The 23,513-nt window shown below is 39.3% G+C and overlaps 2 protein-coding genes across 3 annotated transcripts in view; one reads left to right on the forward strand and one right to left on the reverse strand.

Moving 5' to 3' along the window:
* The window catches only part of atp8a1 (ATPase phospholipid transporting 8A1), a 417,286-nt gene that overhangs the window by 381,440 nt on the left and 12,333 nt on the right, over positions 1–23,513 (forward strand). The window contains exons 32-34 of the mRNA XM_067988311.1: positions 2,676–2,783; positions 17,962–18,050; positions 19,119–19,211. Of these exons, the coding sequence (XP_067844412.1) occupies positions 2,676–2,783; positions 17,962–18,050; positions 19,119–19,211 (290 nt within the window). The remainder of the gene's footprint in view (positions 1–2,675; positions 2,784–17,961; positions 18,051–19,118; positions 19,212–23,513) is intronic.
* Positions 2,536–23,513, reverse strand: part of shisa3 (shisa family member 3) — a 44,115-nt gene continuing 23,137 nt past the window's right edge. For both annotated transcript variants that reach the window (XM_067988330.1, XM_067988322.1), the window contains exon 4: positions 2,536–3,586. The gene's annotated coding sequence lies outside the window, so the exon portion shown is untranslated. The remainder of the gene's footprint in view (positions 3,587–23,513) is intronic.

A 23,513-nucleotide genomic window follows, 5' to 3' on the forward strand; every position in this document is an offset into this window, starting at 1 on the left:
TACTCAAATTGGCAGGATGTGACTAGTGGTGTCCCACAGGGATCTGTGTTGGGGCTTCAACTATTCACTATTAACGACTTAGATGACTGGATAGAGAGCCACATATCCAAGTTTGCCGATGACACAAAGAGGCAGCATTGCAAGCAATGTAGATGGAAGCATAAAATTAGAGAGAGAGATTGATAGATTAAGTGAATGGGAAAACTGGCAAATGGATTTCAGTGTAGGCAAGTGTGAGATCACCAACTTTGGACCTAAAAAGGACAGATTAGAGTACTTTCTAAATGGTGAAAAGCTCCAAACAGTGGAGGTCCAAAGAGACTTAAGGGTCCATCTACATAGATCATTAAAATGTCATGGACAGGTACAGAGAATACTCAAAAGGGCTAATGGAATGCTGGCCTTTATATCTAGAGGACTAGAATATAAGGAGGTAGAAATTATGCTACAGCTGTACAAAGTCCTGGTCAGACCATACCTGGAGTCCTGTGTTCAGGAAGGATATATTGGCCTTGGAGGGAGTGCAGCGTAGATTTACTAGTATGATACCTGGACTCCAAAGGTTAAATTACGAGGAGAGATTACACAAACTAGGGTTTTATTCTCTGAATTTTAGAAGATTAAGGGGTGATTTGAAAGAAGTTTTCAAGACATTAAGGGGAACTGATGGGGGAGATAGAGGGAAACTATTTCCCCTGGTAGGGGAGTCTAGGACTAGGGGACATAGCTTAAAAATTCGAGTCCGGACTTTCAGGAGTGAAGTTAGGAAACACTTCTACACGCAAAGGGTGGTAGAAGTTTGGAACTCTCTTCCGCAAACAGCAATTGGTGCTAGCTCAGTTGTTTAAATCTGAGAGTGATAGATTTTTGTTAGCCCATATTTAATTACATTTGATTAAGGCGGGTATATGGAGTTAGGTCACAGATCAGCCACAATCTCATTGAATGGCGGAATAGGCTTAAGGGACTAAATGGCCTACTCCTGTTCCTATGTCACAATCCAATTGAATCGATCTGCAGACTCAAAAGGTAAAACCAGCAAACCTGGTGGTTTGCGACCTGACCTGCAGACTGCAGTGTCAACATGGTCTTCTGATTAGTTTGGGTCCGAAAGGGAAAAATTGAACAATGTCAAAGAGGAAAACGTTATAATCATACCTGAAATTGTTCTTCAAGTGGCTATCTCTCCTGGAATAATGTTTTTTAAAAAATTAATTATCTTCAAAATTAACATAACTTTTTTGTGTATTTGCTGTGGCACCACCATGCAAATGTCATGTTGTCATCAGATAAATTAATTCCATCAAACTATGATCAGGTTTTGGAGGTGCCATTATAAATTGGCCCTGCAAACTTGGGAGTGACTCACCCTAAGTTTGATTGCTCACATGCGAAGGTGCTGTAAGAAGATATTTTTAGTGTTGTCTTAACCTCAGTAGAGCTGAATATTATTTCTTAGAGGAGACAGAAAACCTTCCTTTGGAGAATTATGATTTACACGTTGATTGACTATGGTTTGTATTGAAGGGGGAAGAGTTTCATGAATAGAGAACAATACATTGTTATTTAAGCAACAAAAGAAGTGCATGATGATTTTATTGCCAAATTAATGAGAGGCTGGACTCAAAGTACAAACTGCCAGCTTGTTCCCAATTCATCTGTTATGTCTACTTTACTGTATAGGCATACTTTAAAGGGTAGATTTTACAAATTCAAACAACAGGCACAGAGCTTTTCGTGCCAGGAGTACATATTGGGAGTTCAAGCGCGGAGGTCAATATACCCCACAGGATTTTCCAGTCATTAATTTTAATGAATGGAAAGTGTGAAGGCCCGCTGACCTCTGTACTCGAATTCTTGATGTATGCTCCTGGCGTACAAAGCTCTGCGCCGGGAGAATGAATTTATAAAATCTATCCTTAATGCAGTTTGTACTACAATCGTATACTTTTCTGGTAAATACTGTGCAGAGGCGTGTGTAGGCCTTTGTCTCGTTCCCTCGATTGCTATAACATTACATCATCCTCCAGGTACCCTTAACCAGGCTCAACTGTCCTTCAGCAATTGAGAATAGCTTTTAATCTTTCAGCACTCAAGTATGTTGTGAATGAAGATTCATTTTGAGCAAATACCCTGTTTTGTTACCAGAATCTTACTTGGCATTAATTGATTATTGTCAGTAAATTTGGATACACTATTAAAAAGATTACAGATTAAAAACTCAAGATTTTCTATGTTCATTAAGTAACAAAATCACAATCACAATCACAAAACTAAAGAATATGTTTACAATTTGACTAACAATTTGACTACGAATTGTGACCAGATAAAATCTTCCCACTCTGTCTACAATTAGCAAATAAAATTTAAGAGCTTAGATGTCAACCCTAATGAACATACAAGTAGATTGTCAATTTTTTAATGGTTGAATTAGATATGTTTCATTAAACTATAATTTAAATCCATTTTGATGTAGAAATGTTACGTAAAAGATGAGTACTGCTAACTGGAATTTCAAATTAACACCAAAACATGAAGCTGGATACATAGTTTTAATGTTATGCATGCATTTTAAACAAACAATATTGACATTGGCCTATCAATAATGCTGTATATAATTTTACTCAACAATCTATCACCTTGATACCTTGATTTTTTCTTCTTCCCCCAACCAGTTCAGTCATGTGGCTATCTGGGGCAGCATCGGAATGTGGGTGGTGTTTTTTGGAATCTACTCATCGTTGTGGCCGACAATTCCACTGGCTCCTGACATATCTGGAGAGGTACTTATTTTGATCTTTACACTTTTATTGGGGGCAAGAAAGCATCTATTGATGTCCAAGGCCTGTTACCTTGTACTTTTAAAATATTGGATTTAATTGATGTTATGTTACAGTTGTCAGGTTAATGTTTAATCATCTAGCTTTGAAAGGATCTTTTCCCATTTCCAAAATATGACAAAAATGGATGTCATTTGAAGACTGATAATTTAATTACTAGATGGTCTAAAGAGTTGGAGGGTTAACATGGGTTATGGGTATATGTTTTCAGTGGAAATTAGGATTTTATTAAAGCCTTTGTCAAGGGCAAAAATGCACTAGCTTTGACTCGGTATCAGAAGAGTATTACCCAAAATATATTTAGATTAAATTATATGTGTTGTACCAAGGTTGATACAAAATTGCAGATCAGAGTTTTCAGGAAACCTGGAATTACTGATTAATTTCATGATCCACATTAAATTTAACATGTTGGGTGGCTAAACACTTTAAATAAAATTTAAAACATTTTTCCAACTTTTCTGTTCTATTCTGTTGCAACCATTAAACTGCCACTTGCCCTAGTGGCACTTTAGTATTATATAGATCAAATAATTTGTTTGTGGCAGATTATGTTCTGACCTTTTAGTCCCTGTAGTTCTTGTCACATATGAGATTCCCATTAAAAGCTAATTTCAACGTTGTCAGTTGCTCACTGGGTAAAGGTAATGTGTGGTGTGGACCAGAAAGGCCCAAGTTTGATCACTCTTCTGTGCTATGTTAGCTGATCTCAGCCAGGATGGTACAGTTTGGCTTCATATCCAAGCCTAGGAAGAAGAAAAAATAATCAGCTAGGATTCCTGCTTCTAATTCCTGTCCAGTGACTTATGCTGAAAAATACATGCGCATACACCAGGGAGGTAACACATCTGTTAAAAGGGTAGTCAATTTGTACATTATCACAAACAGAGTGATTGCTAACTTCTGCCCATAATCCTAAAATTCTCACTGTGACTAAACCAGTTGAACACGTGCTTAAATGGTGATAATTATTTTGAAGGAAAATTTGGGCCATGAATATTTGAGTGTTGACCTAGATACTTCTAATTACCAGATTTGCATTGAATCTTTTTACCTACTTTCATTCTTGTGCATCACTTTCAAGTTATGCTAAAATCTTGGAACTGGAGTTCATCACTCGATTTGTATTTCTAGTCTCGATTGTACTTTTAGTCTTATAATATCATGTCTAATGATTTCACTGGGTTTGAGACTCTCGGGTCCATGCAAATATAACTCTGTTTTATCTTAATATTTCCAAGTAACTTAGACTAATATGAGATCACTATGGTCTATAGATAACTAACATCCAAAGTTGTTTTAGGTTTGAAAAAAAAAAGTGCACTGAAACGTGTGGATTTTGACTTAAAGGAAGATATAAAGATCTCTCGAGAGAGATAAATAAACAATATGGAGGGGTGAGTGAAAGGGGTTAAATTTAACAACAGAATCATTTTCCTTACTGTTGGTAACATTTTTTAATGTCACAAAGCACAAGTTAAGATGCAGATTGGAATAAAATCTCTAATAAAAACAAAGTCAATACCACAACAGCTAGAAGCAAAAGTGTAAATCAGTGTTATGAAAGATGTGAAGTTTAAATAAATTGGTGTGTACACTGGCTATAAAATATTTAGTGGAGTCAGCATTCTGATTCTATTACTGGTTTGTAACAGCTGCAGGCATTGTATTGTCCTGAAATAACATACACCAACCAGCCTCACCCTTGTCTTTTTAGTCTTGTTTAATGAAGCTCTTAACTGTTTAGGTACTGACTTCTATTTGCAGATGACAGCATTGTGACTTGTTTTCATATTCTTGCATACAAGAGATAATATGAACAACTTTTAAGAAGGAAGGGGAGAATCAGCATCGAAACGATTTAGATAGTTTGGTTGCATCTAAAGTGAAATGAGTCAGTATTTTCAGTGAAATATTGCCCAAAGAGTATTGCCCACTTGCAATGTCAGCTATCTCTTCTATCCACCCTGTTCAATATCGATTTCACCAGAAAATGCTGAATTGTGTAATTTAAAATCTTAGTTATTGATGCAAAAATTTGTAAGCCTATTGCTAGACAAGGGAATACTAAAAAATACTACGGTACAGAGGGATCTGGGTGTCCTCGTACATGAAACACATAAAGTCAATATACAGGTGCAGCAGGTAATCCGGAAGGCAAACGGAATATTGGCCTTTATTTCTATGGGGATGGAGTATTAGAGCAGGGAAGTCATGCTACAACTGTACAGGGTGCTGGTGAGACCACACCTGGAGTACTGCATACAGTTCTGGTGCCCTTATTTAAGGAAGGACATACTTGCATTGAAGGCAGTTCAGAGAAGGTTCACTAGGTTGATTCCGGGTATGGAAGGGTTGTCTCATGAGGAAAGATTGAACAGGTTGGGTCTATGCTCATTGGCGTTTAGAAGAATGAGAGGAGACCTTATTGAAACATACAAGATTCTGAGGGGACTCGATAGGGTAGATGCTGAGAGGATGTTACCCCTCATGGGGGAATCTAAAACTAGGGAGCATAGTCTCAGAATAAGGGGTCGCCTGTTTAAGACGGAAATGAGGAGGAATTTCTTCTCCCCGAGGGTCGTGAATCTTTGGAATTCTTTACCCCAAAAAGCTGTGGAGGCTGAGTCATTGAATACATTCAAGGCTGAGTTAGACAAATTTTTGATCAGCAAGGGAGTCAAAGGTTATGGGGAAAAGGCGGGAAAGTGGAGTTGAGGTAAAAATCAGATCAGCCATGATCTCATTGAATGGCGGAGCAGGCTCGAGGGGCCCAATGGCCTACTCCTGCTCTTATCTCTTATGGTCTTATGGAATTACCTTGTAATTTGAAAGTGTGGAGAAACAACATTAATTTTGTAATAATTAACTTTTCAGTTTGCAGGACTATTTATAAAGCACAACATTTATTTCAAAATCTCTTTGTAAAGCAGTAGATACCCGACAAATCAAATATTCTTTGATTATATCTTGTTGGAGGGTGGCAAATGTAACCCCACTATTTAAAAAAGGAGGGAGAGAAAAAACAGGGAATTACAGACCAGTTAGCCTAACATCAGTAGTGGGGAAAATGCTAGAGTCTATTATAAAAGATGTGATAACAGAACACTTGGAGGGCATTAATGGGATTGGACAAAGTCAGCATGGGTTTATGAAAGGGAAATCATGCTTAACAAATCTACAGGAGTTTTTTGAGGATGTAACTAGTAGAATAGATAGGGGAGAACCAGTGGATGTGGTGTATTTGGATTTTCATAAGGCTTTTGATAAGGTCCCACACAAGAGGTTAGTGTGCAAAATTAAAGCACATGGAATTGGGGGGAATATACCGGCATGGATTGAGAATTGGTTGACAGACAGGAAACAGAGAGTAGGAATAAACGGGTCTTTTTCCGGGTGGCAGGCAGTGACTAGTGGGGTACCGCAGGGATCAGTGCTTGGGCCCCAGCTATTCACAATATATATCAATGATTTGGATGAGGGAACGGAATGTAACATTTCCAAGTTTGCAGACCACACAAAGCTGGGGTAGAATGTGAGCTGTGAGGAGGATGCAAAGAGGCTCCAATGTGATTTTAGACAAGTTGGGTGAGTGAGCAAGAACATGGCAGATGCAGTATAACGTGGATAAATGTGAGGTTATCCACTTTGGTTGTAAAAGCAGAAAGGCAGATTATTATCTGAATGGTGATAGATTGGGAAAAGGGGAGGTGCAATGAGACCTGGGTGTCCTTGTACACCTGTCGCTGAAAGCGAGCATTCAAGTGCAGCAAGCAGTTAGGAAGGCGAATGGTACGTTGGCCTTCATTGCAAGAGGATTTGAGTACAAGAGCAGGGATGTCTTACTGCAGTTATACAGGGCCTTGGTGAGACCACATCTGGAGTATTGTGTGCAGTTTTGGTCTCCTTATCTGAGGGAGGATGTCCTTGCCATGGAGGGAGTGCACCGAAGGTTTACCGGACTGATTCCTGGGATGGCAGGACTGACGCATGAGGAGAGATTGGGTCGACTAGGCCTATATTCACTAGAGTTTAGAAGAATGAGAGGTGACCTCATCGAAACATATAAAATTCTAACAGGACTAGACAGACTAGATGCAGGGAGGATGTTCCCGATGGCTGGGGAGTCCAGAACCAGAGGTCACAGTCTCAGGATACGGGGTATGCCATTTAGAACCGAGATGAGGAGAAATTTCTTCACTGAGGGTGGTGAACCTGTGGAATTCTCTTTCACAGAAGGCAGTGGAGGCCAAGTCATTAGATGTATTTAAGAAGGAGATAGACATATTTCTCAATGCTAAAGGGATCAAGGGATATGGGGAAAAAGCGGGAACAGGGTACTGAGTTAGATGATCAGCCATGATCATTTTGAATGGCGGAGCAGGCCCGAAGGGCTGAATGGCCTACTCTTGCTCCTATTTTCTATGTTTGTTCCAGACTCCCCGGTCTTTCGCAGTTATCCAATGCTTTTAAGCAACTGAAGAAACCCCCTATCTTTTATCTGCTCAAAATGACTAGATATTTATAAAGGATGGAAAGACTGATTTACTTAAATCACAAATATAACTCAAAAAAATACTTTCACAAAGAGTTCTTTCTCCAATAACATTAAACTCTGAGATTATGATTTTATTGAAAAACTGCTAATTCCAGGGATGAGCTGGATGAGTGAAGGATTTTTTTTTTAAAAAGTGTTAATTTCCTTGCATCACAGCAGTGAATTAGAGTGGGGAGGTAGGTGCATAGGTGTAGAAAAAATATTGACCCAGCCTAACCATCCTACTGTAAGTGTGTGTCTTGTGGCTAATTATAAAGCAGCATTAATAGTAGTAGTTGTAGAGGAGTATAGTTCTGCTCCCCTGGGTAAATTGGGAACTACTCCCTGAGGGAGGGATAGATAAAAGGATTAACATCAAGATGAAGGATAAAGTTAACCATACCTTCAAAGGTACTTCGAAATCAACATCATATATGTTGAATCTTCTTCTTTTGTTAAGTGCAATATAAGTACAACATTTGTAGCCTCAGATATTTTATCCAAGTTGGATTTACTAAATTGTTAAAGCAGTGCTTTAGAATAAGGGGGCCACATACTCCCTGGAAAATAAGAATTTAAATGGGGTAGAAGAGCAAAGGGATCTAGGGGTACAGATTCACAAATCAAGGCCATAAAAAAATGCAAACAAAGCACTGGGGTTCATTTCTGGAAGAATAAAATTGAAAAGCAGGGTAGTTATCCGGCGCAGACAGGATGGGCCGAATGGCCTCCTTCTGTACCATAAATTTTCTATGATTCTATGCGTAAGTATAAACCTGTTATTGTTTCAAATTGCAATCTGTATCTGTACCTTTGTCTTTTCAGTGCTTTTAATGACTTTCGGGCCCCAGAAATCTATCCAAGTTTTTAAAAATATCATAAAATGTTGTTTGCTCCAGAGTATTCAAATCTATTTCATCAAACTTTTAGGCACTTCCCTGCTTAGCAAAGCTATAAACCCAGGCATGGTGTTTGTCTTTAGAATAAGTGACATACACAATATTTCATACTATTGGTGATCATCCTAGCAATGAAATTACATTTCGTTCTGAAGAGCTTCATTTAGTTTTGATTTTTTTTTCCCTGTATGTGCACATTGCCTCAAATTTATGGTACTTTGCTAGAAATGTTAAAATGGGAGTTTTGTACCAGTTCTCATAAAATACTTAATATACTTATGACATTCATGAAAGTGACCTCATGGGAGTGGGGATTTCACTGAGTTTGTTGGTGGTTCATCCTTTTAGGCTAAAGAAGTATTATTCTTTGCCTTACAACAAAGTATTATTCTCTGCATTACAGAAATACTTCAATATAAAATCCTTTGTATTTGCATGACTATAAAATAGAATTTCCTTTTTTGGACACTAAGGGAATCAAGGGATATGGGGATAGGGCGGGGAAATGGAGTTGAGGTAGAAGATCAGCCATGATCTTATTGAATGGCAGAGCAGGCTCGAGGAGCTGTATGGCCTACTCCTGCTCCTATTTCTTATCTGGCTGTTGTTTTTTCTTTTCCTTTTCATGCTCAGTATAAAGTAGTCCCCAGGACTAAGGTTTTCTTTGTCCGTATTCACAAAGGAAAGTAGTGAAGATCTCAACTTGTGTACCACTGATCCTTGCAATGACCTTGGTTTTTATATTATCAATGTTTCATTTAATTTGTTTTTGTAAATCTTACTGTCAGATCAAGAGTGTAAAATTTGCTCAAATTTGTACGGTTGCCACCATCTTCCAAAATACCTGCAAATTTACCAGATTAGAATTTAGTCATTGCATATGGCACGCATGGATGACTAGAATATCTACTACTTTGAACTTGCAGGTTGGCATAATACACATTTTTAAAAATTCAGAAGATTTTTCTCCCCATTGGGCTGTTTTTCCAGTCACAAAAAGCAACAATGAGGGCAAAGGACCAAAATACTCCTGTATTTGTACTGATGCATTCACATTTTATACTTAAGGTCTGGTTTAACTAACATTTTCTCTTTGTAAATATCATGTCTCTGAATGTCATGTGGAAAAGTGTCAAATGCATTTGCTTTCAACAGTCTCAGTATGACACTTTAAAAAAAAATGACGTGCTGAAATAACTGAAATACTTCAATATAAAATCCTTTGTATTTACATGGCTATAAAATAGAATTTACTTTAATTGTTGGGGATGTGTTTTGAGGAAACTCCATGAAAAAATAAAAGTTAAACTCCTAATCTGAGCAGCTGTCATGTTGTATGGACAACAGGCTTGTTGTTTTCCCTCTGGGGCCTATTGGGCCTTCGAAACACCAAGCTTTGTGACTCTGTGATTTCTGATCCCTTGTGAATCCCCCTGGGAGCTACTTTTGTGACAGGATCCATTTGAAGGGGCTAAGGCCTAGAGAAGAAACTTGGCATGGGCCGCAAATCTCACACATTAGGAACAATTTGTAAACTACGCACAGAGGCAGTCAGGGCCCGTCCCCAGAACAGGCTGCTCCTGTTACCGGCATTATTTGAAAAGGATCGCTTTGCTGTTTCCCAGATGATTTGCCTGTGTGTAGAGGGATGTGAAAAGTTAGAAACAAAAATGGTTTCTACACAGTGTTTGAGGGAGGGAGCTTTTGTACAGAAAGGAAGGAAATACCTCTGTGGGATTTTATTTTTCTTTCGTACAAAATACAAAGAAGCTCTCTGTTTTCAATACAAATGTGAACTTTAAATCTTTGAGCTTTGGATTACCTCTGCAGTACAAAATCTGACAGGCTTTCAAATATAAAATAAAAAACTTTGCCTTTTTAATTCATTTTGATCATTTCTAAAGGCACTAAGATTTGAATAGCGGGTCCCAATTGTCCCCTCTTCACAACTGAAATTAGAATAGTTACGATTAACTCGGCACGGACAAGTTCAGCATTCTTCAGCTTAATCCAAGAATAGAATCACCAGCTCGGTGTAGGCTGCACGAACATAAACATCTTGCATTGTTTGTAAAATATAAAACCTTTTAATCTTAAACTGCATTAAAAATGATGAATATACATTTTATTTACTATAAACCAGTTCTGTTGAGAATTTGAGATTATCTTCAGATTTGTAAAATGGAAAAAAACTAGCACTTACCTTCTAAAATGTTGCAAGGGAATTGCAGATAACTACTGTGATGTCCCTTGTCCTAATAAATTAAATGTTCTTAAATAATATTTTTTAATTGGCATAGCATAGGAGTTAAACAAGAAGTTTGAAAATCTTTAATGTATTATGATTAGTGCCCAATAGGGATGTACCAATTGGCCCAATTTTATGTCAAATATGAATTTAAGAACATTCTCACTGCTTCCAATGTTAAAATGCACATCTTGCCAATTATTACTTGGTAAAATAACTCTCTTGTGTTGCTTATTTGAATACCTTAGTCCAAATTAGTGACATTGCAGAAGGAAATGGTGTAAAAAGTTTTCTTACTATTTTTCTGTTTAATCTTTTTCCCCAGTTTAATAATAAAAAGCATACTAAGCATTTGTAATTGTTCTTAAAATGTTAGTAGCAATTGAACAGGAAATTAAAATGGAAGCCAAATATGCAAAAAATGGATATTGGAGTGATTTTGCTAATAGTAAAAATACTCCTTGATTTTGTCTGATTTGTAGTGATTTGGGCACAAGTAACTGCTCACATTTAAAATTAATTAGTTTAATGGATATATTACTCAAAAGCTTGTCCATCAACAAATGCTAAAGCAAGAATGAATGCACAACTATTGTAGGACAAAGAAGTTGCACAGAATTTCAGCACAAATATTCAAAATCACGCTACATGGGATTGAGCAGTTGATTTCCCTGCTAACGTTTTAAAATTCTTTCAGTAGTTAGTTTGAGTAGAAAAGTCTGATTGTGGTGAGAAGATGGGTAGGCGGAGCTGATGTTTGCAAAAGTGACAGGCTCCTTTGGGCCTGTGCATAAAAATTCTTATGTTCTCTGTAACCTCAAACATATCTCCTTACTCTAGACTCAAAGCTGTATGGATATACATGTTCAGTTCAGTTAAAGAAAGAAAGAACTTGCATTTATGTTATGCTTTTCATGACTGCAGGATGTCCTAAAGCATTTTGCAGCCAATGAAGGACTTTTGAAGTGTAGTTAGTGTTGTAATATAGGCAAACATGGCCGCCAATTTGCTCACATTAAGGTCGTGCAAACAGCAATGAGATAAATGGCCAGATAATCTGCCTTAGGCATGTTGGTTGAGGGATAAATGTTGGCCAGGACATCTGGAGAACTCCACTGCTTTTCTTCCTGTTGCGCCCTTGAATCTTTTAAATCCACTTGAGAGGGCAGACAGGGTCTCCGTTTTAATACCTCATCCGAAAGACAGCATCTCCGACAGTGCAGCACTCCCTCAGTACTGCACTGGAGTGTCAACATAGATTGTGACCTAGAGTGGGGCTTAAACCCACAACCTTATGACTCAGGCTACCACTATTACTAAAACTTATTAGCCGATTGTGATTTTCAAGTATTGAATTATACTGTTCTGGTCACAGCTGCCTCTGCATGCAGCCTGTTGTTTTACTGACAGAGGAGCAGCCTATGAGTGCAAAAATTCTTTGATATTGAAAAAAGTAAGTTTTGAAGGTTTTTTTCTGGAATTGTCTGATTTTTTAAAATGTATTTATTGTACTATACATTACATTTTTGGGAGGATATAATGTCAACATCGCCACCAAAAAGACTTTGAAAATTATTTTAAGTGATGTGATTGCTTCCTTTTTTGTGATTGAAATTGTTGAGTGAGTGAAATGTTTATTTTTTACTGGTTCAGATTCCACATTTATTAAAAAGCATCCAATCAGCATGTTTTCTACCCTACAAAACTGTGCCAGATGTAAAACTTTTAATTATACATAAATACTTTATTATATAATCACATGGAAAAGTGAAGTTGATATTTGTTTTATTGTACAATTAAGATGCGTTTGAAAATTATGAATTAGTAATTTTATGCATGGTTAGCACATGCGTTCTTTACTCTGTTCAAACAGAAGTTATCTGTGAAACAATATATAGATACTCACTTTCAAAGAATGTTTTAATTATTTAAGAAGTCACATCTTTGTGAATTCAAGTTAGTGCTTCCTTGCGTAAGAGTGGCAGTGAATAAGTAAAATAGTAAGAGCTGAAGCCTATGGATAGTTTCAGGAGCTGGACAATTGATTGGGGAAGAAAGAGAATCTAGTTGCTCAGTGTCCCTAATAGAAACTATTCTAAATTCAAACACTTCACTAATCTGAAGTGATGAGTTAGGCTTTAGGACTTGCTACAATTATATATGCACTTTAATAAATGCAAATTAAAGTTCATGAGAGTGACAGGAAGAACTGGGCATGCACTTTAACCCTTAAGTGACATTCTTGGTTACCCTTCATCGGGCGGCCTGTCTTTCCTACCAGTTGATCCTGCTAGCAATGCTGGCATCTTCCCCACCTCCCCCCCCACAACTGAGGTAAGAACATCTGAACAGAGGTCTTTTCCTGGTTGATCACTAAACACTAGAGTAAAGTAGTACTAATACAACTGAATCCCCCAGACTGCTCTAATCAAAATGATTATGAATAAGTACTTAAGACTACAACTAGTTTCAGAAACATTGAGATTTATGGGGAAGGGGAGGGAGAGGAAGGAAATCCAGTCAATCAGTGGCCCTTAAAGAGGCCTTTTAAAAATAAACACGTCACTCATCTGTGGGCCACAATGATTTAAATTGTCCCGTCATGTCTTAAATAAGTGATGAAAGAAGCTGTAAGGTTTACTACAACTGTTCTTGTGCCTTTAATAAAAGCAAATGAAAGTTCATGAAAATAATTATAATCCTGCCCTTGTGGGTTTGTTCATCCAAATGTGAAAAAATAAATAATTGCACTTTTCACTCTCAACTTTTCGCCCCACTCAAAACCTAGCTAGACACATCTGTCAAAAGTGTTTTGGTGCTTGTCTGGAACATAGATACACTTGGGTATCCTGCACAGCTGAGATCTGAAAATTTACAGGCACTGTCAAGTTGAGCACAATGATTAATTTGGTGACAATATCAGTTGGGAGGGTACCAGCTGTTTTAATGCTAACTGAGGAATCTCAAGTTTTTGAGAGAGAAAATCTGCTGTAGATCTGTTATTTTATGATCAGCCTTGATTTAAACCCATTCAGATCACCATTTCACTTTGTGACCCATTAAGTATGGAGATGTAATTAAAATACATCTTAAACATAATGTCTTTAGTTTTTGAATTTATCGTTGATGTTTAGTTGCAAAAAAAAACTGATGGGAATTTCTTGCAGAAGTAGAATTGTGCTCCATTTGAAAGCTACAAAAATGTTTGAATTTAGGAGATTCATTTTACTTCAGTTACCTTCTGTAACCCAACTTTCATATTCTTCTTGCTGCATCTTGAACAGTAGGATAAACAAACTTTGTTTTGACTACAGTTTTAACAGGCGGCAAAAGCATGTCACGTCATTCAGAAGATGAGGTATTTTTGTTGTACAGCACTTGATGACTGATATTGTGAGCCAGTCGAAAACAAGAACAGATAAATATATCTTTCAGACTTCAAATTTCTTGTTTGCTATAGCACAAAATTGTTCGCTAACAGGGAAGCTGATGTACGATAGAAAAAGCAAAATTGGAAATCTGCAATTAAAACAGAAAATGCTGGAAATACACAGCAGGTCCATCTACATCTATAAAAAGAAAAGATATGTTAACATTTCAAATGTAGACCCTTCATCACAACTGGAAAATGGAAGATATCTAGCCTCTTCATAGGATCCAACAACACAAAGGGAGGGAAATAACAGGTAAAAGTCAAGAGCCAAATATGCTAACTCATGAGACAGAGGGGCAACTAATGGGTTTGGCATAGAAACAGGCCCCTCGAGCCTGTTGTGCCATTTAGTTACCTTACCTAACAAAAATCTATCGATCTCAATCTTGAAAATTTCAATCAACCCAGCATCCACAGCCTTTTAGGGAGTGAATTCCGAATTTCCACTACTTTTTGTGTGGAAAAAGTGCTTCCTGATTTCACTCCTGAATGACCTATCTCTAATTTTAAGATTATGCCTCCTTGCTCTGGATGCCCCTGTCAGAGGAAATAGTTTATCTGTATCTACCCTATCAAATCCTTTCATCATATTAAACACCTTTGATTAGATTACCCCTCAATCTTCCAAACTCAAGTGATTACAAGCCAAGTTTATGCAACCTGTGTTCATAATTTAACCTTTAAGCTCCCTTCCTAACAAGTAAATGTTTGTCTAGCGTGGAGTGTTTGAGATCCTGGATAATGATGAGAAAAGGCTAATGTACAAGTGTTGCGCGGAAAAGTATCAGGTGAAGAGCAGCCAGAAGTGCAGGTGATGGACGTGAAGAAAGGTATCATGGGGGGTGGGGGAATGGTCTCTCCAGAAAGCAGCGAGGTGAAGCATAGATGGGTCACTGTTTAAAAATTTGTCTCTGCTATCAATAGAGATGGGGAAAAAGGAAAGAAACTGTAGCTCAGAGGAAAGAAGGAGGAAACAACATTTGTATAAAACCATTCTTGTCTTCAGGATGTCCCAAAGTGCTTCAAAGCCAATGAATTACTTCTAAAATGTAGTCACTAATATGTACAAAAATGTGGTGGCCAATTTGCTCACAGCAAGTTCCCATAGTCAGCAAATGAGATGAATGACCAGTTAATCTTTTTTTTGTGGTGTTGGTTGAGGGACGAATATTGATCAGGACATGGGAGAACTTCCTGCGTTTCAAAGAAGTACCACCATGTCATCTTGTAGATCCGCCTGAACAGACAGACAGGGCTTCATTTTAATGTCTCATTCAAAAGATGGTAGCTCTGACGATGCAGCATTCTCTCAGTACTGTATTGAGGTATTAACCTAGGTTATGTTCTCAAGTCTTGGACTCGAGTTTGAACTCACAACATGAATCAGAGTCAAGACAAGTTCACTGAGACAAGATCCAGCTTAAACGACAGCTGTGCTGAGACTGTCCCATTTCTGAATTTTGGAGAGGAGGTAAAAATGGGCTGAGCAGGTAATGATGAGATTGGAAGCAGTGGGTGGGGGAGGGGCGATCTCCAAAAAAGATTAAGATCAGTGATCGTAATTATAATCTGTTCAGTCTGACCAACCTCTTAAATCCTGTTGGTTTTTAATATACACTAATGATCCTGATTTAATTGTAGTCTGCATTCACTGCCTTGTTCATGTTTTTTCCTAATATAACAGTGCACCTAAACAAATTAGCAGAGATCCTAGGAGGTCTGCAACTACAGAGAGATGAAAGGATATAGTGATGGTACAAAACAGATTTACAAGGATGAAACTAGAACTAAGACGTTATAACCATCAGGAAAGACTGAACAGGCTGAGGCTATTTTTCTCTAGAAAAGCAAAGGCTGAGGAGTGACTTAATAGAGGTCTTTCAAATTATGACAGGGTTTGATAGGGTAGGCATAGAGAAGATGTTTCCACTTGTGAAGGAGACCAAAACAAGGGTCCATAAATATAAGATAGTCACTAATAAATCCAATATGGAATTCAGAAGAAACTTCTTTACCCAGAGAGTGGTTAGAATGTGGAACTTGCTACCATATGGAGTAGTTGAGGTGAATAGCATAGGTGCATTTATGGGGAAGTACATGAGGGAGAAAGGAATAGAAGAATAAGCGTGTCTGTCATGAAACATTGGGAGTGAAAACAGTCTACCTAGCATTTCCAAGGAACAGCTTTGTTTCTGGGGCTTTCTGCTAATCAAAGCACCATGCCATCCTTCCGTTTGTAAATATTTTGTATATCACCCAATTGCAAAAATCATTTATATCACTTGTACATATTTTTTAAATAAACTCTGATTGTAACCATATATTGTGCCAGAAGAAGTCACATGATTCCTAATAAAGGAGTTGTTCAATGAGTTGCCTGATTAGTTTCTCATTTGATTATTTTCAGGCACAATGATTTTATGTGTACTCACTAAAATTCTTTAGAAATGTTTCTCCCAATCCCCAAAACTTATTTCACTATCCTCAAAATACTGACACAGCAGTAAAATGTATTTGATAAATCATAGTTATTGTTGTTAAGCTATTTGAAAGTATTGATGGTAATTTATAACTGTCATAGTAATCTCTCTTCCCCCCCCCCACCCAATGGCTCAGTGCATAAGATGTTTTTAAATGAGAAACTAGGTGAAAGGCCAAAGTTCATAAAGTGCAGGATGCCACCAAGTTTGAAAAGGGCAAGAGAAAAGACAAAGTAAATTGAGAATTAATTATTTAACAACGTATAGCTTGGATTTTATAAGCCTTTGGATTGTAGGAAAAAAGAGAAGTCTAAGAAAGATACGAAATTCATTCATTTCGAGGTCTTGGGAAACTAGGTTTTCTGTAGGATATGATGTGATGAATCTTGATCTAAACACATTGAGGAAGGAGGAGGAAGATATGTAGATTAACATATTTAGAGCTTAGGATGAACAGATGGGGTTGGGGGGCGGGTGGGGGGGTGGTGGAGAGGAGTTCAGAAGAGCAAGGACCAGAATATTATTGATAAAATAGAGATAAACGAGCAAGATCGCAATGGTGAGCAGGATTATCCATCAGACAGCAAGGTTTTCCTTATTTTCTGGTCAGGAACATGAGAACTGTTGGAAGAGCCTCCCAAATATGGAAGCAACATTGGGATCTTGGGCAGACTTGGATTTTATATAGTTAAAAGTTGTTGAAAGCGGGAGTGGTATGGAAAAGCAACCAAAACTTCTTGGAAGTAGCTTTGCAATTGAAGAGATGTGGAAGTTCTATGTGATGTGGTACTGAGCCATGGTGACCAGACAGTTCACAGGTTGAATCCCTGGCCTAGTCTGAGTTAATTGAACTCAGCCTGGGCAGCAGTTGTTTGTTTCCCTTCTTTTAAAAGGGAATTAGATAGTTGCTTGAAAAGAGAGAAATATTCAAGGGTATGGAAATTTATAGTGAGATTCGGGAGCTCGTGAATGAAAATGAAGGCTGAGTGGCCTGTTTCTATGCTGTAGCATTGTATGATTCAGTGGGGATGTTACAATTGGCTTAAGTGTTCCTGGGCTAGAAAACATTAATCTGGGTTGTTGCTGCTCCCGATCTCTATCCATTGCTCCTGCTGGAAAAATATGGATTTCTGCTGAGGAAAGGTCAAGCTTGGCATTGACACAACCTTCCTCTCCCACGACCAAATAGCCTCTTGATGCTTACTGCCCAGGCTTGCACATGAAAAATGTTCAGGTTCTGGAAGACTAAAGGTTCCCAGGAAACCATATTTCAGTATGTCACTGTCTTAAGAGGAGAAAAGAAAATTGCCCTTGGGGGAGGGATTTTAATACAGACGGTAATTACTCATACATTTGAATTACCTCGAATTATTCAAACCTGAGAGAGCAAGATAAAGTTTAGGAGTAAATGTGCTGCAATTAACCTTGAAACATCAGTGTACAACTTTGGAATTAATCTTTGGTGTTGCAAATATATTTGCTACTGTTTACACTGTGAAATTTATGTTTCATTAACTTCTGCAGGTTATAATGATTATCAGCTCTGGTGTTTTTTGGATGGGCCTGTTCTTCATCCCGATTACTTCTCTTCTGTTGGATGTGATTTACAAAGTGTATGTATGACAAAATTAAAAGTGCAAATCCTTGTGAAACTCTTGGTTCTGAAAGAAAGAGAATTCAATGTTTTTAATTATTTTTAACTTGTATGAAGCAACAAGCTGAAATGTTAGTTTGACAGTATTACTTTGTTCAAAGTTAACACAGTGACATCAGGTATTTGCAACAGGAGTGAACCGTTTAACAGAATGTGGGAACAAGAGATTATTTTGAAGTGCATTACTTCACTTCCAGAAATTATGTGAACCCAGACAATTTTTGGACTAGTTACAAAGCTTTTGTAAAAAGGAACTGTTAATTGAAGTACTAGGTAGAAAAGGATTTAACTGAAAATTTGTAAATTGTTCCAAGGGATAGACAGATATGGTTTTGTGTTGCTGAAAACCGACGCAGAAAATGTGGAAGAAGGCAACAAAACGGTATAAACAAGAAATCATCTTCAGAAGATATTCATGGTCTCTGAACATGTCAGTCTGTGTCTGCCGCATTCCTTCCTGTCCACACTACACTTCCGCTGTAGTTGCGCATTGCTTGTTGGTAGAACCTATTGTCTGATACTCAGTGTATTTTGCAGAATCATAGAAATTTATGGCACGGAAGGAGGCCATTTGGCCCATCATGTCTGTGCCAGCTGAAAAAGAGCTATCCAGCCTAATCCCACTTTGCAGCACTTGGTCCATAGCCTTGTAAGTTATGGTACTTCAAGTGCATATCCAAAGTCTTAAAGCTTACTTTTAAAGATTTATTCAAAGTGAAACTTTTGATTTCAATTTTTTTTTCTATAAGTCAACGTAAGATTCCCTTCAATTTCTGTTTTGACTTAATTTCCATTTTATAAAAGCTTTTTGTCAAACCTTCTGTGACTTGATGCATAATTGAAAATACTTCACCACACAACCAGTGATATACCATACTATTAAGGAGCAAAAGTTTTTCCACATTTGATTTTTTTTTTCCCCCAGAGACCCGTGCAAGAGGAATTTGATCTTTTTGTGCAATATATTGTATAATCTTTATTATAATGTTTCTGCCAACTTAAGAATCCATTTAATGTTTATTTTCAGCATTAAGAGAACTTTATGTAAGACTCTGGTGGAAGAAGTTCAAGAGTTGGAAGCCCAGTTCCAGGATCCAGGTGCAGCTGTATATGGCAAAAGGTACAAATTACAAATGATTATTTAAAATTTTATTATTTAAATTTAATAAGAGCATGCAATTCTCTTTTTTGCAGCTAGGAGCCTTCTGATAACTTGAATATTCAGTGTTTTTAAGAATGTAGAATTTAGATGCAACATCTAGGATAATGAAACGTCCTGTATGATAGATCTGTGTTTCGGGCCAGTAACCCACAGAGATTCAACTTCAATTTCAATGGAACTCCTCATGTACAGAGGTAAGTTTTAAGAGTGCTTTGCAGGGTGGTAGATATTGAGTGAATACTGAATGAGAGGAAGAATGGGGAAAAAAGGATTAGGAGGGATGAAAGGACAGTAAAAGAGAAGACTATTTAAGGCTTTTGAAAACCAGAAGGGAGATCACAAAGCAGAGATGCTGATGGTTTCCGAAGAGCAGAGGCATAATGGCTGAAGGAATGTCCACCAACGGTGAATCAGAGAGAGCGAAGAATGAGAAGTAGGCCTGTGTTGAACAAGCAAAGGATGCATGAAGAGATAGCTGGAGAAGATATTGGAGGTAGAGAGGAGCGAGACCATGGAGGGATTTGAAGATGACAACAAGGATCTAGTAGTCAATTCCCTGGAGTACAGAGTACCAATGGAGTTTGCTATGGGTGAGGGGGATGGGGACGTAGACCTGGTTGAGTTGAGGTCCAAGACAAAAAGGTGTCTTTGGTTGCTAAAGAGGATGGTTTCAGTTTAGTCAGTACTCAAAACCCAGATAAAGTGTGGGCTCATCCAGGCAGATAGGCAGTTAGAAAGAGTGGCATCAGACCTGGGGTTGATGGATGAGGCTGAGGGATAGAGCTACCTGTCTTTGGCACACATGAAAGCTAACTCATGCAACTAGATAATGTTGCCAAAAAAGATAGCAGGTAAATAATGAAACTGAGGAGGCCAATGATGGAACTCTGGGGTACACAGACGTGGGTATCAGACAAAAAGCCATTGAAGGTAATATAACATCGACAATGCAACAAGCAGAAATGGAAATATGAAAGAGCAGTGCTTACAGTGTGGAGGAGGGACATTTGAAGAAGGTGCGCTGGTCAATGGTATCAAAGGCAACAGAGAGGTTGACATGTTCCAGACTTCAGAAACAAAAGGAAGATTGGAGAAGGGACGCTACTTGAAGAGAATGGAGAGTAGTTAATGAAATTCCCAAGAGTAAAGCGAGAGCAGGAAGCAGCAGCAATACTGTCATCAATGCAAGGGAAGATGAGGGTAGGAGGACACCTGAGTAGCATTAGAACAAAAAGACAGGCCTAACCAGGTCCCATGCGAGTTCTCGTAGTAACACCTTTTATCAAGAAGTGAGTGGAGTTAAGAATAGTTGTTCAAGATGAGAACAATTTCAGCCAGGCAGAGGAAAGTGATGGTGGATGGAGACTGGTTGGATTATTGTTCAACAAAGAATCAGAACTGAAATACATTTACTGAAAACATTAGCATGAAAGAACGAGTACTTAACTCATTTAGATCTGTGCCTGCTTTTGGGGCTGTGTATGGTTGCTCTTTTATTTTAAAATAAAGTTTTAAAAAATTTAAATAGAAACTACTAAAATTTTATTGGCTAATAATTATTTTTGTTTTTTCTGCCCATTTTCTCCTCTCGTGTTCTGAAGGTTTTGGCCTCTGGTACATTGAACATAATTAATGTGTAAACACATACAATGAATGTCAGCAGGTATTAGACCAGGGGTGATGGGAGGAAAACATGACAGCCAAGCTCAATCTGTTCCTAATCTGACTACATGGGGGGAATTTTAACCCCCAAGAACGGGTGGGTTGGGGGCGAGTGGGAGGTTAAAATAACATCTTTTTGGAGTGGCACCACATCCCTGGCTCCAACTCACCCACTTCTGGGTTTAACCTGGGCAGGTTTGTCTGTTTGTGGACAACAGACACCAGGAAGTCCTGCCCCCACTTAAAGCCGGTGGGCCAATACTTAAATGCAATTTTTTTTTTATTCGTTCATGGGATGTGGGCGTCACTGGCGAGGCCGGCATTTATTGCCCATCCCTAATTGTCCTCAAGAAGGTGGTGGTGAGCCGCCTCCTTGAACCGCTGCAGTCCATGTGGTGAAGGTTCTCCCACAGTGCTATTAGGAAGGGAGTTCCAGGATTTTGACCCAGCGACGATGAAGGAACGGCGATATATTTCCAAGTCGGGATGGTGTGTGACTTGGAGGGGAACGTGCAGGTGGTGTTGTTCCCATGTGCCTGCTGCTCTTGTCCTTCTAGGTGGTAGAGGTCGCGGGTTTGGGAGGTGCTGTCGAAGAAGCCTTGGTGAGTTGCTGCAGTGCATCCTGTGGATGGTACACACTGCAGCCACAGTGCGCCGGTGGTGAAGGGAGTGAATATTTAGGGTGGTGGATGGGGTGCCAATCAAGTGGGCTGCTTTATCTTGGATGGTGTCGAGCATCTTGAGTGTTGTTGGAGCTGCACTCATCCAAGCAAGTGGAGAGTATTCCATCACACTCCTGACTTGTGCCTTGTAGATGGTGGAAAGGCTTTGGGGAGTCAGGAGGAGAGTCACTCGCCGCAGAATACCCAGCCTCTGACCTGCTCTCGTAGCCACAATATTTATATGGCTGGTCCAGTTAAGTTTCTGGTCAGTGGTGACCCCCAAGATGTTGATGGTGGGGGATTCGGTGTTGGTAATGCCGTTGAATGTCAAGGGGACGTGGTTAGACTCTCTCGTTGGAGATGGTCATTGCCTGGCACTTGTCTGGCGCGAATGTTACTTGCCACTTATGAGCCCAAGCCTGGATGTTGTCCAGGTCTTGCTGCATGCGGGCTCGGACTGCTTCGTTATTTGAAATACCTGAGGTACTTAGTGGTAAATTTTAACCCGGAGCCAGGAAGAAGGCAGTAGGATGGGGGCGGGGGGGGGGGGGGGAATTCCTGTCCGGAAACCCGGAAGTACTGGTTTCCCAGACGTCCTTACGATTTTGACGTAAGGACATCTTTTTTTTTGTCGGTTTCCCACCCGACAGGCCAGCCTGATTGACAGGAGGGTCGGTCATCGATTGTGGGGGGGGGGGGGGCGCGGTGGTCGCTGCAGGTAGGCTTGTTGGGCCTGGGGGAGCACTCCTGCTCCTCCCAGCCCACAAACAGTGCGATAAAGGCACTTAGTTGCTGTTTCGGGCCTTCTTGCCTCCCCTTACGTGGAGTGAAGCAGAATGCCCGGGAATCCTGGCCTCCAGGAGTTAAAAATAAAAAAGCTGTAAAAATGGAGACCTGCAGCCTCCTTGAAAGCTTCCAGTGACCGACCTGCCTCCTAAGCGTGGGTTGGTTGCACGCCCCTCAACCCGCCTCCGTTAAAACTGGAAGTGGACAGGTTGGGGGTTGGGTTTTAGTTTTTTTACAATTTTTTACCTTCCCACCCGCCCACAACCATTCGTGGGGTTAAAATTTAGGCCTTAATTCTTTGTGTATTGGAAAACTTAAACAAATTTAACCTTACATGTTTGAGTTTCCCATCACTTCTGATTCACGTCAGGTGAAAGCAGGCGGGAAGGGCCGGATGCATGAGGTGAGTGCCTTTATTGCACTGCTTGAGGGCCCAGAGGAACAGGAGTGCTTCATCCAGGCCCAACAAGCTCACCTGGCCGACAGGACCCCCACCATCGGCCGCTCCCCACCCAACATGGTGAACTCCCACCTACTTCCAACTCTTCACCCGCCCTCCGATGTCGTCTTCTGATCTCTGACCTCTTCCAGCGACCTCCGTTCTCTAAGTCTCAGCCCATGATCTCACCCCCCCCTCCCCCAAACGATCTTCTCCCTGGCCTCCCCCCCCCCACTGGCTGCAGCCTGCTACCGCAGGCCATCCTGCCCGACAGCCTGTCATTAAGAATTTACGGTCGCAATCTTTCTCGCACCCGAAATTCTTCACCTCCACTCCCTTCCCAGCTCAAGGTCAAAATTACGCCCCACGTGTTCACTGAATAGCAGTTAGGAGTGGGAACTCTAGCCAATTTCTCCACCATCACCATGAGCACCCCTACGGCTGCCCTAGTTAATATAACTAAATCAGCACAGGCCAAAGATCAAACATAAGACACACTTTAATTTTCAATGTGCAATTATTTCAAAATCCCAAAATCACCTTTCTGTGTGCCAACGGAATTGCTTGTATTTTACAAACTAAACCCAGTCATAAGATGCACAGATGAAATATTATGTGGGATTACGGGACCAAACAGAGCAACTAAGAAAAGCAAAACTTAGCTTTGTGATTTCCTCAAAGGCATTTCTAGCACTTGAATAGTTAAATAAG

Source organism: Heptranchias perlo, chromosome 1, assembly GCF_035084215.1.
Source record: "Heptranchias perlo isolate sHepPer1 chromosome 1, sHepPer1.hap1, whole genome shotgun sequence".
NCBI lineage: Eukaryota > Metazoa > Chordata > Chondrichthyes > Hexanchiformes > Hexanchidae > Heptranchias > Heptranchias perlo.